Here is a 14,697-nt window from a genome sequence, read left to right on the forward strand (position 1 = left end):
AATAGGAGAAGGGCTTTCCGGGACACGCAAACAGGTTATATACACTGGGGAGAGAGACGGGGAGGGGTCAAGATTGATTAATCAATTGGAAAGATAAAAGACAGACCGAGGCAGAACGCCATGCCATGCCATCTCTTGCGTATCCGAGTACACTTGTCTCAGAGGGTGGCCAATGGAGTCGATTCATCAGGGCTTCTGGACCCGGTAGGCACGGCATGCTACCCGTGTGTCCCCACCAAGTCCATATCACGCCAAAGATTTTATCAATCTATAAAGCCGAGGGGGGGGAAGGAAGCTAAGAGTCTAAGTAACCCGCCCACCTAGACAGACAGACAAACAGACACACAGACAGACAGACACAGACACACAGACAATCACACAGACACAACACACAACACAACCATGTCTCTCAGATCCAAATCCCTCCAGTTCCAACATTTCCAAGTCTCGTTTCCGCACGAGCGCGTCGTCCAGGTGACGTTAACCCGTCCAGAGAAGTTAAACTGCATCAGCCTGCCTACCAGTCGCGAGATCCAAGAGATCTGGGAGCTCTTCGACCAAGATGAGAGCTTATGGGTGGGCATCATTACCGGCGCGGGGAGGGCATTCTGCACGGGGGCCGATCTACAAGGTGGGTGTCGTCGCCTCCGTCCCCAGAACCGTTTTCTTGTCCTTCATTACTGAGGCGGTGGGTGTCCAGAATGGAACGCCATGAACGAAGCCGGGGTGGTTAACGACATGGCAGCCCCGGGGCTAGCCGGACTGCCGCGACGGGCAGGCAAGAAACCGATCATCGCGGCCGTCAACGGACTGTGTATGGGAGGCGGCTTTGAGATGGTGGCAAATTGCGATTTGGTAATAGCATCGACAGCGGCGGTGTTCGCACTACCGGAGGTGAAGCGAGGCATTGTGCCCGTCGCGGGCTGTCTACCGCGATTGACCAGAACGCTTGGACTGCAGCGCACCATGGACCTGGCGTTGACCGGCCGCAGCGTGGACGCTAAAACGCTTTACGACTGGGGCCTGGTCAGTCGACTGGTAGATGCCACCGGCGATATGACCGTGGCTCAGGTGGCCCTGCAGATAGCGCGCGACATGTGCAATAACAGTCCGGATGCCTTGATTGTTGGCCGTCTGGGCATCCGGATGGGCTGGGAGGCAGGAGGTGTGGAGGACGCGGTATCGGCGCTGGCGGATCAATGGTATCCGCGTCTGGTCGAGGGCCCCAATTTTGCCGAGGGCATTCGAGCATTTGTAGAGAAACGGGCGCCGAGCTGGAAAAATTCCAAGCTGTGATTATTATAATCCTTGTACCTGCTCTTGTTTACCCTATAATATAATAGTATACTTCTACTACTAGATAGCTACCCACCCAGATACACAATATTTAGTAAAAATGTGAAAACTGAATATTGCTTTAATCTCTCCGGCCCAGGTTAAAGCTCGGTGTGTGGACCGCCGAAGATTTGGTGCTAGCAACCAACAGACAGAAGAAGTCCAAAACCCCACCCACAAGTGAGATTTCATCATACAGACTTTTTTTTTTTTTTTTCAGTGCCGCCACGACCCCAGGAACTCTGGGTTCCATTTTTATTACTCTATATAAATTAGTCACCAGTATCATGCTGCGTGGGAATCCGGAATCGTGTCCAGGATCCTTCCGACAAACAACTCCACTGAAGAAGAATTTTCATCTTATCATGGATCAGATTAGATGGTGCCTAGCGGGGTGGTGGTTTTGCGCCGGACCACCAAGCTGAGGTTTCACAATCAGATAGGGGGCACTTCGGCCCGCTCCAGGCACGTGATATAACTAGCTGTCGCTAGTGCCATACGGGGATAGTGCAGGAGGTTGAAGAAGAGGAAAGAAGGCCGTCGATCGCCTGCCAACGACGGTCACCTGACCTGTCGCGGATCAACACGGTATCCGCTTCAATTCTCCTTTCGATGCAGTATCTATAATACTGTATAGACTGCGTACGGAGTACTCAGTGCTGGAAGAGAAGGTCTACTCTAATTGTTCGAATTCCTCGTGGTGGTGAGTACTAATCTCAATGTTGTATATTATTATTCCATTCTGTCATAGCTCCATGATATATAATTCTACCCGTTAAATAAATCAAAACCCAATACTTTCAATACAAACGACCACGTTTTTAGGACTGGAGGGGCTCGCCCATGCCACCGAAGGTAACACTCTTGACCGTCAGGAACTCGTCGATGCCGTACTTGCTGCCCTCACGGCCGAAGCCACTCTGCTTGACACCACCGAAGCTATTTCAATCTGGTTAGCACTGCGCCATATTTCAGCTTCAGAGGGGGGGAAACTCACGGAGAGGCAACGTCGCTAATAAGCCCTGTGTTCACACCGACCATACCCACTTCCAGAGACTCCGCGACACGGAAGATGCGCTTCACATTTCCGCTGAAGAAGTACCCGGCCAGACCGACCTCGGCGCGGTTCGCCAAATCGACAACCTCCTTCTCTGTCTCGAAGGGGAAGAGACCGGCGACGGGTCCGAAGGTCTCCTCCGAAGCGACCAGCATGTCCTTGTTCATCTCACCGAGAACGGTCAGGTCGAAGAAGTTAGGTCCCAGGTGCGCGGCCTTTTGACCTCCAGCCAACACCCTCGCGCCCTTGGACACAGCATCCCGCACATGCTCCTCGACCTTGTCGGCAGCCCGGGTGTGAATGACGGGACCGTGTGTGACGCCTTCCTCGAACCCTGCGCCGAGCTTGAAGTTCTTGACCTTCTCCGTGAAGCGCTTCACGAACTCATCGTACACGCCGCGTTGCACGTAGATCCGGTTCGCGCAGACGCAGGTCTGGCCAGAGCTGCGGAACTTGGAGGCCACGGCTCCTGCAACCGCAGCGTCAAGGTCTTCAACATCATCGAAGACAATGAAGGGGGCGTTGCCGCCCAGTTCCCAGGACACCTTCTTCACAGTGGAAGCAGCCTGTCTCATGAGCAGCTTACCCACATTGGTCGATCCCGTGAAAGACACCTTCCGGACATCGGAGCTGGTAGTGATAGCCTCACCAACCTCCGGGGTGTTCTTCGAGGCGGTGACGATGTTGACCACACCCTTCGGGATGCCCGCGCGGTGAGCCAGCTCCGCGAGAGCATTCGCCGTGAAAGGCGTCTCACAGGGTGTCTTCGCAACGACCGTACAGCCCGCTGCCAGAGCGGGGCCGATCTTGCGTGTGATCATCGCAGCGGGGAAGTTCCAGGGGGTGATAAGACCGCAGACACCAACGGGCTGCTTGAGAGTCATGACCCGGTTTCCGGCCACCGATGAGGGGATGGTGTCACCATAGATGCGGGGGGCTTCTTCACTGAACCACTCGAAGAAACTGGCCGCGTAGTTCACCTCGCCCTTGGCGTCAGCCAGCGGCTTTCCGTTCTCCCATGTTATCAGCGTCGCAAGGTCGTCGGCGTTGTCGATCATCAGCTGGTACCATCTACGCAGCATGCGGGCGCGCTCGCGGGCCAGTGTGGTGCGGAACTTGGGGAACGCCTCATTGGCGGCTTGGATGGCTTTCTCGGTGTCTGCGGCTGTGAATTCGGGGCAGGTTCCGATGAGCTTTCCGGAAGCAGGGTCTGCAGGGAACGAGCGGTCAGTCTTGATGTTGTATCGAAAGGGCGGGCGGGCGTGTGTGTGGCCTACCGTGGACTTCGAATGTCTGGCCGGATTGCGCGCCTACCCACTCGCCATTGACATAGGCCTTCTGGATGAAGAGGGTCTTGTCTTTGAGCTGTTCAAGTCGGTGTTATTAGGATACAGTTCTCCTGAACATCCAGCGTGGATGGGATGTGAGCACAAACCGGAGGCACAGTGTGACCCATTGTAGAGAGGAGGCGTTTAGCGTGGATTGGGGGAGGGATGGTAAAAGGATAACGAGGGCGCGGTCTCAACAATTGCCGTGATACTGTACGAAGAGCGCTCTCCATGGTTGAAATATTCCACACCGAGGTGGATCGTCTGAAAATTGGGAGGAGGAGGTTCTCTTCGCTCTTCTTCCCGAGGGGTGTGGGGGAGACTCGGGAAGGGGGAGGGGGGAAGTTGGAGATGTGGCGAGGGGTATGTTCTGGGGTGTTGCTTTTCCCACAACTTGGCTGCAATGCTGTTTTCTGAAAATCAGAAAGAAGTTTCCAGCCGGTCCCGGACGAGCCCAGCTATTTATTGTCAGGATTGGGAGTGGGTTCTGGCGATAACTAGGAGTCGTGAATCTTACCGTCTCACAGCAGGCGGGGAAGCTTCGAGTCACGTGGTATGATGCTATTTGGAGTCCTCGCATCGCCGTACCGCCCCATTTCCGGGCAGTGAGCTGGTTTTGATGTTCAGCAGTGCTCCTCTGCCAGTCCAGAAGCCTTTTTTATGAAGAGAAATCAACTTCAATGGCATATTAGCGATTATTCTACCTTGTCCTATGTATACTTGAAGATATATTACCTTGTGGTATTGATATTACCATTTCGGTACACTATTTATGGTCTCGGTGCTTGTACCCAATCACAGCGACGAATGTGACAGCTCCGGTCGCTCGCACCAATGGTTTGATACTTAAATGCCGGTATGTGTACTTGAAATACCGCACATAGTACCTTATCTACATAGAATATCTTCTCCACATTGAGGCTCTCAGAGCCAAGGTGACGATCGTGATAGACTCGATAAGCCTTGATGGAGCTCATTTTCAATGTGTGATAACTGTCAACTTGGGGTTAGAGACAGAAGTAGGTGCAGGAGTAGCGCGGAGTGACCAGTCCTTAGTAAGTAAGTGACGTATGCCCACGTGACATAACACGTGACCAGAAACCTGTCTACTGACGGACCGAGGCAAAACTCTCTGATACGTATAGTAGCTGCTTGGCAACTGATCGCTGGCTTGAGGGCGCGAGAGAGAGGAACAAAACTTTTACCTCGCTACAACTATTTAACAAGAGATAGCGAAGTAGGTATTCCGTATATGAGTGGATACTCCGTAATAGGCTGGACCTCGGCCGCGATGACGCATTGCCGACCTGACCTGGTCGGATCAACAGTTCCGCCGCCGGTATCGGTGCCTGTGGCTGAAAAAGTGAGGGCGACGGAGACGATCCAACCAGCGCACCACAATTACTGTTATTCACCTCCAGATCTGGTGATCGCCTCCACTCTTGCAGTCATCCCTCCCTCAATTATCACTCTCGAAGTCGCCAGACCTCAATTTACCAGGTCCCAATTTCATCCCACCACCTCACAAGTCAACCGTCCCTCACCATGGCCCTCCCCGCCCGCACCGCGTCCCTCTCGCGCTACACCAACGAGACCAAGATCCAAGTCTCGCTTTCCCTCGACGGCGGCCCCCTTCTCCCCTACGAGCCGACCACGCACTTCCCCGCCCCCTCAGACCCCAAGGAAGCCGAAGCCGCAAAGACCGGCATTGTCCCACCCAAGGACAACACCCATGCCACCCAATTCACCCCGACACAGCAGATCACCGTGAGCACGGGCATCGGGTTCCTGGATCACATGCTGCATGCGCTGGCGAAGCACTCGGGCTGGAGTTTGGCTGTTCGCGCGAAGGGGGACTTGTTCAGTACGTTCTCTCTACACCTCACTTCACTTCCCTTTACCCCCCCCCCCCCCCCCCCCCCCGCCAGTTACACCCAATCCATACATACCCATCCAGACCACTAACAAAACCCCGCCCAATTGCAGTCGACGACCACCACACAGCCGAAGACACCTTCCTAGCCGTCGGCTCAGCCTTCACTGAAGCGCTGGGCGCGCGGCAATCGCTCGTGCGATTCGGACGCGGCGACGCCCCGCTCGACGAGGCGCTGTCGTGGGCCGTCATCGACCTCTCGAGTCGCCCCTGGGCTGTCATCAACCTGGGCTTCCGCCGCGAGAAGATCGGCGACCTCAGCACCGAGATGATCACCCATGGGCTGCAGAGCTTTGCGCAGGCTGCCGGCGTCACGCTGCATGTCGGCTGCTCGTACGGCGATAATGATCACCATCGGGCGGAGAGCGCGTTCAAGGCCCTCGCTGTGGCGATTCGCGTGGCTTGTACTAGGCGCGTTGCCGGGGAGGTCGGGATGGGCGATGTGGTTAGTACTAAGGGTGTGTTGTAGATAAAATATTTCTTTTCCTTCCTTTCTTTTTTTTTTTTTTTTTTCTCTCCCCCTTTCAATAAAGGAGTTCAGTGATGTGAGAATCCATTGATGGACATGATTATGATCATGATAACGACAATGATGATATTGAAATCAAGGTGGAGGCGGAGCAGCAGGAGGGGTACTCACTATCTCAAGAGAGCTGATATGATAGCCGATAGCTTCCCAAGACCCTGATTATTGACAGTGCAGAAAGAGAAGACGCAAAAAAAAAAAAAAAAAAAAAAAAAAAAAAAAAAAGAATAGACATGTGCAATTCCAACAGACAGATACAGGACTACTCCAATATCTTAACTCCCATCCTATATCCTATCCTATCTACCCGACTCCTACACCGACACATCCACATCCACACTCCCTCTGATCAAACCCTAAGAACTAACCCCCAGAGCCTGCACCGCCCTCTCCCAATACGCCTTCCTCGCATCATTCGCGTCCGTCCCCACGCAAGACTGGATATAGGCACTCCACCCCGCCTGGGACCCGGACTGCAACTGGGTGCGCACATCCGCGCTGCACTGGGTGGTCAGGAACCACGCCCCGGATCCGAAATCGTACTCCTCGTTGCCGCGCAGCAGATCCAGGACTTTGGTTGCGTCGCTCGAGACGCCCGGCTGGGCGAGCGCGGAGGCAAGCGCCGAGATCGACGAGGCATATTTGCTGTTGAAGGTGGGGGATTGCATGTTTCGGGCTACATTCGTTCGATTTATTGTTAGGATCTGTGGATGTGGATGTGGATGTGGATGTGGATGTGGATGTGGATGTGGATGTGGATGTGGTGTGGGGTTGATTTGGGTTATAGGAAGGGAAAGGGAAAAGAAGAAGGAGGAGGAGAAGAAAAGGAAGAAACATACTCCCCTGCCCCGGCACACCTGGGAAATGATTCTTATTATACTTGAAATCATCGCTTTCGAAGGCCATCAGCGCGATGACGGCGGCTTGTTCGGCGCGCGAGCTGACATGGTACGTATCGAAGGATTTGGCGATGTTGGGCGCCGCTTGGTCGGCTGTTGCGCATTCGCCGGCTGCGGGGGGGTTGGCGCAGCTGTTGGATGTTGGGGCGATGGTGAGGATTTGGTCGGTGGTTATCCCTGATGATGATGATGATGATGATGATGAAGATGATGAAGTATCTGGGAGCAGGACCCGGCCTTTGGTGGGAGATGCAGATGTAGTGGATAGGGTTAGGAAAGGTAGGAGGGAGAGGATGGTGGTGGTTAGAATGGATGGTGATTTCATGGTTCTTTCTCTCTCTGTTTCTGTTTCTGTCTTTCTTTCTTTCTTTCTTTTTTTTTCAGGGTCAAGGAAGGGAATAAAAGAACCAAGCCGATTATGACCCTTGTACAATATTGGTGATGTATAGTATGTGTATGTGAACCCGCACGACTATTTACTTCATCAAACAGCCCGGACAAAGACAAAGACAATGGAAATAAAATAGAGTAGAAAGGGTATGCAGGATCGAGAGAGGAGAGATTCTTTAAGTAAAAGTTCATTCCCATCGCCATCGCAAATTTGGGGGATACCATTCCAGGTCCAATGCTTCGCATTCCTCAAGGTGGAGGGAGATAAAAGGGTCCCGCCGATGCGTCTCGATCAGCCAAAGAAGGCAGACGACAATGTGGCCCCCTCCCTTCGGAACCCCTTCGCGGGGGTCCAGGGTCCATCTAACGCAAGACCCCATCTGACAACATTTCGTCAATCAAAGGGCCAGGCCAGTGAGACGGGCAGTCGGTCTTTGGCTCACGGGTGGGTGTTTCAAGGAATAGCCCTGGCGAAGTCGATGGCGAAGCCGATTGGCCTGGTCGTTAGGGCGATGCGGTTACTAACTGTTACATCCTAACTTCGTGGCACGGATTCTAGGGAATTTCCAGGTTACCAGAATATCGCTTGCTGGGCGGTCGTTCCTACAGTATATCCGATATCTGTTATCTACGGGCAGTACAGCGTGCTTATATCCAATGGAACGGGAGGGCGCGCCCCCTCCACAAGCTAGGATATATAATTACGAGTTAGTATAATTATATAGAGTAAACCTGTCAATGATATACAGTCACCACCCAGCGAGACGCAAGGCAGGCCCGAAAGTCAGTCACGGCACATCGTAACCCAGAAATAATTAGACAACGTCAGACCGGTGTAACCAACTCAAACAGGTCCGGGTCCGTTCGCAAAACTCCAACCAGCAGCAATCAGAGCAACCGTCCACTGTACTCCGTATTCCGTATTCCCACCCCGTCTAATGTATGTGCGATCCAGCAAGACTCCCAATCTATACAATCTTGTACACACGCTTCGCGATACAAACAGAGGCAATCGCGAAGAGAACCAGGCCCGCCGTAACTGTGAGGACCCCCGTTAGCCCAGGATAGATAGAGTGAGGGGGGGAGAAGGAAAGAAAAAAAGAATCTTACTGGACCAGAACCATGAGAGACTGTCGACATCCTGACCCGGTACCTTTACGTTCATCCCCCACATACCGCAGATGATGTTCAACGGAAGCACAATCGTTCCTAGCACTGTCAGCTTGCCCAGCACATCGGCAGTCTGTTCCTGTCGCTCATTCATCAGGATGTTGATTTGCGCCAGGTAGTTGGAATGGGCACGCGACAGAAGCCTACACAGTCAGCATCACACTATCCGGAATTGGGGGTCACACATACGTTTCATAGTACGTCAGACTGCTGGTCATCGTCATGATGTGATCCTGAATATCGCCAAGGTAGAGTCCAATCTCAGACTTGGGGGCCACTTCCCATTGCTCGTTGCATCGCTTGGCAAACCCCTTGACAACATCCGCCTTATTGCTCAGCAAACGGTACATCCCCATCACTTTCTTACGACACACTCCCACTCGCCGGAGCATTTCTCCCGGAGCGAGAGAGGTGGCCACGCTATCGTTGTCGGCTTCCTTGTTGCTGGACTCCATCCCCCGCTCGTCGGCGTGCATCTGCATAATCTTTTCGTCGATTTCGTCGACCTCATCCTCAATTGCCTGGATTAGAGGCCCGAAGACGTCCGTGATGTCGTCAATCAGGGCATACGATATCCAATCCGAGCTCAGGATCAGATAGTCCATCAGCTGACGGATACGTCGACGGACATTCGCCGGATGAGGCGTTTGTGAGAAGTGGAAAGAGAGCACCCCCTCCCGGAATACAACCACATACATATTCACGGGCTGCAGGTAACTTTCGCTGTTGGGGTCCTGCTCAAACGTGCGGTAGTTGACAAAGTAGTAGTTCCGGAACAGCTCGACCTTCTCCCGCGCTTCCTGCATCATGATGTCCTCCGTCGTCAAGGCGTGGATACCAAACGCTTTGGCAAGTACTCGCATCTCCGTGTCCGTTGGGGAGAGAACATCCAGCCAGAAAGTCGGGCGAGGCCCATATCGCTTGGTCTTTTCCTGGGCCGGCTTTGGTAGGGGGGAGGCGTCTGCCGAAGTGCGTGCTTCCGAGACCGCCTCACTAATGACTGACGTCCGAGGCTGTTGCTTTTGATGATTGTTATGATTAGTGTAGATGGTATTGCTGTGGTTGTTACCAGGCGGCGATGTGACCCGAATCCCATTTCTAGGGCCAAGATAACTCGGGTGGCTGTGATCCGCTGCGTCTTCGTTCAAAGGGTGATTCGACTCGATGTCATCTTCATCGGAGGAGACATCCAATTCGGGAGGCTCGGGAATAAAGAGCTCGCGGAAGCTACCGCCAGGCTGGCATAACTCGGATATGGTCTGCGCGTGGATAGTGCTCTGAAACTCTTCGTTGAAATACGTGAACCGGTACGGAGCCTCCTCCTCCTCGCGTCGCCAGAGCCGGTACTGCGGGCGAAGACGGCCCTCGACAAGCATGGGCTCGTTGATCTTCTTCGCACGGAAAGCACCGGATCGTTCCTCTTTTTCCTGGCGGCTCCAGTCCTCCAGTACTGACAGATCCGGCCACTCCCTTAGTCGACGCCTCCGACGATGACCTTCTCTGGCCGCCCTTAGCGCATCTTCGTCGGCTAGTTCCGAAACTTCCTCAGTGGGGAAGCACACATCCTCTTCAGCCGGGAAGGTTGTCCGGCGACGGAGACGCTCCTGAGGCGCAAGGTGCGGCGACGTTGGGGACGACCCGGCTGACTGGTTGGTATGATTGTTGGCCCCATCCACATCAATTAACAAGTCATGCGTCCGAGCCAGTGCTTCCATCCGGTTGTCAATTGACTTGGCCAGGGAGAAGTCAAACTCGGCCCCCGTAACCACTGCATCGTCGTAGTTCATCTCGGGTCCTATCTTAGGGGACGACGGCATGGATGGGGGGTTATTGATGTCATAGTCACGATCGGGGTCAGCCATTCCGGGGCTTGGTATGGCACGAGGCGAGCATCGAGACGAGTTTGAATGGAGAGACGATCGTCGCTGGCGGAACGATAGCGGGCTCGACTTGGAATCGGTCCCGTATCGCGGTAACCCATTCTTATGACCCGAGGATGGCCGTATCAATGGGGTCCTATCGTTCACTTGTTCCGCGTCACTGTCATTCTCCATCTGATATGGTCGAGCTCCGGATGGGGGGTAACGGGAACCCGTGTCGGCAGGACGAAAAGGGGAGGACAAGGAACCGGGCCGGTAGGATTGGGCCAGGCGGCTCTCTCGTCGGGGCCGCATCGAGGATTGATAGCTATGCCGATGACGTGGTTAGCGACTGCAGTCCTGGAGGACCACGCGGGAGGGGTAGTACAACGTACCGATGGTCGAGCAAGGCTTCACTCTCCAGACTAGTAGTGCTCAGGTCCCTGCCTAGCTTGTAGAAAGGCAAAGTCCCCTGGGGCTTGTCCTGATCGGCCGCCACGGTGGCTATGTTCTCTGCGTCAGGGACCGAGGCATGGGCAGAGGCGGGAAGGGGCTCCTCTGCAGCGAGAAACGACTGGCGGCGATGACGACGCTTCCGATGACGAGGTTTTTTCCGTTTGGCAGACTTGGGTGTTCCTGACCTGCTGTCCGCGCCATCATGCGGCCTCACCTCCGAGCCGGGGGTCTCGTAGCCCCGGGGGGTTGCCGACTGGGTTTCGGCGGGTCGGCCGTTGTGCGCGGAGTGCTTGCTGGGACTGGGAGCGGTCTGATGCGGAGTGGACGGTGAGCGGTTCATTGTAATGGATGGCCTCGAGGGGGCGGATGCATGCACGGGGATCGGCCGAAAGAAAGGGTCACCCAGACTACCCAGTAGGCGTTATCTCAGTGGATACCGCGGCAATCGACTCGGGGGGAGGGAGGCGCAGGCGATTCGGTGAGCGCGTGGAGGGGAAGCGAAAGGGGGGGGGGGCAGGGTTGCAGGAATAAGGATAGTAAGGATAGAGCACGCAAGGCCAAGGTTCATGCGGAGGAAGCAGCAGCAAGCCTGGTAGGGCTCAGCATGGCCAGACAATTCATCGGGGCGCCAGGCGAGAAGCGATTGGAGATCGGCGAGCGAGGGGCGAGGCGTGGTGGAACATGAGGCGGCAAGGGCGATAGTTGCAGGCAGTCAACGAGAGCTGAAGGGTGGGGGGAGGTGACAGCAGTCAAGAAGGAATCGGCTGGCCAGGAAGTGCCGGGGGGGGGGGGGGGGAGGAAGACCAAGAACCAAGGCTGAGGGGTAGACAGATAGTATACTTTGTAGTAGGAGTGACTACTCGAGTCGAAAACCGGGCGAGAAGCTGGGAAGCCAAGGCTTGGTGTCATAGCTTCGAGGCCTGAGCTAGTCCGCTTTGGGCCTCCGTTGACGGCGTGACGGCGTGACGGCGTGACGTAAGTCGGCTCTCCCAAAGTGCATCACGTGTCATGACACGTCCTCCGTGTTCAGTCACATGTGGTCAGGTGATATGAGATTCCCCGCTAGTACTATCCGGGATGCATAACATCACGTGGTTTGGGTCCGCGGACAACCGGTACTTATAGTACTACTCCGTACTACTCCGTACTCTGTATTACTCCGTAGGTTACTCCGTACGCCCACTACCACTAACTATACCTATCCAAGTACCTACCTACCTAGGTAAATACTAGTAGTCTATCCACCTCCACTCGTCTATGCAGGTGAACGACGTGATTACTCCGCTATATGATTCTCCAGCCGGCCTCCGACGGCCTCTCCAACTTCCCCTCACGACCCAGTGCTTACCTACCTGAACAGGATAGTCCTCAGCTGGAGACCCTCTGCTGCCAGCGAATAAGCAATGAATGCCAGCATTCCCAATCATGCAATCCACCGACCCTATCACAATGCTGCCTAAAGTGCATACAGCAGGTCTGCAGGCCTTTCTGCAACGTGCAATGTCCATTTCCACGCCGACAGATAAAGGCCATGCGTCCCCAGCCAACTCTCACGGCCTACGCTGCACTCACACTCGATTGAATATTCTCTCACTCTTCTCGAGAACTGAGAGGACATCATGCGTGCGACAACAGCAGTTGTTTCACTAGTACTGCTGGCTGGATCGGCCGCCAGCTTGCAGAATCCCCATCGCCGAGATGTGCCCGCACCTCTCCAGCGTCGGAGCTTGGCTTCTCAGGCAGTGACCATGGAAAGCAAGACTGGGGATTATGAATACCTGACCAACAAGACCGCAAGTGCGTATTCCCTATCATCCATCATCCCGCGCAAGTGTGCGTGTGCATGTGCATGTGCGTGTGCATGTGCCTAACCATCGTCACCCACAGGGTTCGTGGTCAATGGAACCAGCATCCCCGAAGTCAATTGGGACATCGGCGAGTCCTACGCCGGTCTTCTTCCCAATACGCCTGCCGGTAACACCAGCCTTTTCTTCTGGTTCTTCCCCTCGCAGAACCCAAAGGCTAGCGATGAGGTTTGTCTTCCTCCCCCCCCCCAACATGTCCACCTCCCCCAACTCACGAGATAGATCACCATCTGGCTCAACGGTGGCCCAGGATGCAGCTCCCTAGACGGTCTGATTCAGGAGAACGGCCCGTTCCTCTGGCAGGAAGGCACTTACCAGCCTGTGCCCAACCCCTACTCCTGGACCAACCTGACAAACGTGGTCTACGTTGACCAACCCGCGGGCACGGGCTTTTCCCCCGGCCCCCCGACTGTCAACAACGAGGACGATGTGGCTGCTCAGTTCAACAGCTGGTGGAAGCATTTTGTCGATACCTTCGACCTCCACGGTCGCAAGGTGTACATCACGGGTGAAAGCTACGCGGGCATGTACATTCCCTACATCTCCTCCGCCATGCTGGACCAGGAGGACACGACCTATTTCAACGTGAAGGGTATCCAGATCAACGACCCATCCATCAACTCCGACTCGGTAATGACCTACTGTATGTCCGCCCCCCTCTCACTCCCTGCCACCTCTCAAACACTAACAAACACCCTCTAGCCCCGGCAGTCCGCGCACTGAACCATTTCAGCAACATATTGGCACTCAACTCCACCTTCCTGTCCTACATCAACGAGAAAGCCGACGTATGCGGGTACAACGCATTCCTCGACGAAGCGCTCACCTACCCACCCCCCAGCCCCTTCCCCACCGCCCCCAACATCACCGACGACTGCCTCGTGTGGGACGAGATTGTGATGGCCGCCTACAACGTCAACCCCTGCTTCAACTACTACCACCTGATTGACTTCTGTCCCTACCTGTGGGATGTGATGGGATTCCCGTCCCTCGGCTTCGGCCCGAACGACTACTTCAACCGGACCGACGTGCAGAAGGTCCTCAACGTGCCCCCCACCGACTACTCCATGTGCTCTGAGACCAACATGTTCCCGAACGGCGACTCCTCCGCGCCCAGCTCCTGGGGCCCCCTTCCCGGTGTCATCGAACGCACCAACAACACCATCATCGGCCACGGATGGCTCGACTTCCTGCTCTTCTACAACGGCTCCCTCATCACCATCCAGAACATGACCTGGAACGGCAAGCAGGGCTTCCAGGACCCTCCCGTCGAACCCCTCTTCGTTCCCTACCATTACGGTCTCGCCGAGCTGTGGGAGGGTACCGAGCCCTACCCGTATAACCTCGACGCCGGCGCCGGATACCTCGGTACGGCGCACACCGAGCGCGGTTTGACTTTCAGCTCCGTATACTTGTCTGGTCACGGTACGTTTGCATTTCTTCCTTCTCTTTCTATAATTTTTTCTTTTTGGCTCTGGGAACTCGGCGATGCAAATCGTCTTCCTGACTTATCTTCCTAACTGGCCGGCTGACTGGCCGGCTAATGCTGATAACTTACTAACTTGACTATCCGTCTTAGAAATCCCGCAATACGCTCCCGGCGCAGCCTACCGCCAGCTGGAGTTCCTTCTGGGTCGCATCAGCAGTCTCCAGGACCAGGGTCCCTACACTACTGCATGATGCAAATGCAGTGAATTGGGTGTATATTCCGTAGGAATGATGTGATGCGATTCGATGATATAAGATGATGTGAGATTATATGTATGACACGAGACGAACTGGGCTTGGGAGATAGCCGCATGTGACAGTAGCTGGATTCATGTATAGTTGGTTGAATACCTAATGTAGGGAAGGATCTATCTGTATCCTGTACAGCTGA

The 14,697-nt window shown here is 54.7% G+C and overlaps 6 protein-coding genes across 6 annotated transcripts; 3 read left to right on the forward strand and 3 right to left on the reverse strand.

Annotated features, from left to right (window-relative positions):
• Window positions 1-294: 294 nt before the first annotated feature.
• Window positions 295-1,296, forward strand: sidH (enoyl-CoA hydratase/isomerase family protein; the record flags this gene model as incomplete). The annotated part of the gene is made up of 2 exons (XM_025548314.1): window positions 295-631; window positions 701-1,296. Exons 1-2 carry the CDS (start codon window positions 403-405, stop codon window positions 1,294-1,296), a joined length of 825 nt encoding a protein of 274 aa, XP_025395702.1. The 5' UTR covers window positions 295-402.
• An 886-nt stretch (window positions 1,297-2,182) lies between these two features.
• On the reverse strand, window positions 2,183-3,906 carry BO70DRAFT_365683 (NAD-dependent succinate-semialdehyde dehydrogenase). Its single transcript, XM_025544132.1, has one exon. It carries the CDS (start codon window positions 3,472-3,474, stop codon window positions 2,329-2,331), a length of 1,146 nt encoding a protein of 381 aa, XP_025395703.1. The 5' UTR covers window positions 3,475-3,906; the 3' UTR covers window positions 2,183-2,328.
• Window positions 3,907-4,950: 1,044 nt separating this feature from the next.
• his3 (imidazoleglycerol-phosphate dehydratase HIS3) lies at window positions 4,951-6,166 on the forward strand. Its single transcript, XM_025541446.1, has 2 exons — window positions 4,951-5,584; window positions 5,707-6,166. Exons 1-2 carry the CDS (start codon window positions 5,266-5,268, stop codon window positions 6,120-6,122), a joined length of 735 nt encoding a protein of 244 aa, XP_025395704.1. The 5' UTR covers window positions 4,951-5,265; the 3' UTR covers window positions 6,123-6,166.
• A 281-nt stretch (window positions 6,167-6,447) lies between these two features.
• Window positions 6,448-7,403, reverse strand: BO70DRAFT_382462 (uncharacterized protein; the record flags this gene model as incomplete). The annotated part of the gene is made up of 2 exons (XM_025545535.1): window positions 6,448-6,855; window positions 7,019-7,403. 2 exons carry the CDS (start codon window positions 7,401-7,403, stop codon window positions 6,536-6,538), a joined length of 705 nt encoding a protein of 234 aa, XP_025395705.1. The 3' UTR covers window positions 6,448-6,535.
• Window positions 7,404-8,401: 998 nt separating this feature from the next.
• Window positions 8,402-11,734, reverse strand: BO70DRAFT_365685 (magnesium transporter CorA family protein). Its single transcript, XM_025544133.1, has 2 exons — window positions 10,893-11,734; window positions 8,402-10,825 (listed from the first exon to the last, which is right to left on the reverse strand). The coding sequence occupies exons 1-2, from the start codon at window positions 11,291-11,293 to the stop codon at window positions 8,818-8,820; spliced, it is 2,409 nt and encodes an 802-aa protein (XP_025395706.1). The 5' UTR covers window positions 11,294-11,734; the 3' UTR covers window positions 8,402-8,817.
• A 447-nt stretch (window positions 11,735-12,181) lies between these two features.
• cpdS (putative serine carboxypeptidase (CpdS)) lies at window positions 12,182-14,688 on the forward strand. The gene is made up of 5 exons (XM_025546124.1): window positions 12,182-12,750; window positions 12,841-12,986; window positions 13,041-13,461; window positions 13,521-14,243; window positions 14,398-14,688. The coding sequence occupies exons 1-5, from the start codon at window positions 12,573-12,575 to the stop codon at window positions 14,496-14,498; spliced, it is 1,569 nt and encodes a 522-aa protein (XP_025395707.1). The 5' UTR covers window positions 12,182-12,572; the 3' UTR covers window positions 14,499-14,688.
• Window positions 14,689-14,697: the final 9 nt, after the last annotated feature.

Source organism: Aspergillus heteromorphus, assembly GCF_003184545.1.
Source record: "Aspergillus heteromorphus CBS 117.55 chromosome Unknown BO70scaffold_32, whole genome shotgun sequence".
NCBI lineage: Eukaryota > Fungi > Ascomycota > Eurotiomycetes > Eurotiales > Aspergillaceae > Aspergillus > Aspergillus heteromorphus.

Coding starts and splice junctions, on each gene's coding strand:
- BO70DRAFT_365683 (XM_025544132.1), bottom strand. CDS start 3,474: ATGCTGCGTAGATGGTACCAGCTGATGATCGACAACGCCGACGACCTT.
- his3 (XM_025541446.1), top strand. CDS start 5,266: ATGGCCCTCCCCGCCCGCACCGCGTCCCTCTCGCGCTACACCAACGAG. Junction 5,585..5,706: donor CGCGAAGGGGGACTTGTTCA/GTACGTTCTCTC, acceptor GCCCAATTGCAG/TCGACGACCACCACACAGCC.
- BO70DRAFT_365685 (XM_025544133.1), bottom strand. CDS start 11,293: ATGAACCGCTCACCGTCCACTCCGCATCAGACCGCTCCCAGTCCCAGC. Junction 10,826..10,892: donor GAAGCCTTGCTCGACCATCG/GTACGTTGTACT, acceptor TCATCGGCATAG/CTATCAATCCTCGATGCGGC.
- cpdS (XM_025546124.1), top strand. CDS start 12,573: ATGCGTGCGACAACAGCAGTTGTTTCACTAGTACTGCTGGCTGGATCG. Junction 12,987..13,040: donor ACCCAAAGGCTAGCGATGAG/GTTTGTCTTCCT, acceptor CTCACGAGATAG/ATCACCATCTGGCTCAACGG. Junction 13,462..13,520: donor CGACTCGGTAATGACCTACT/GTATGTCCGCCC, acceptor AACACCCTCTAG/CCCCGGCAGTCCGCGCACTG.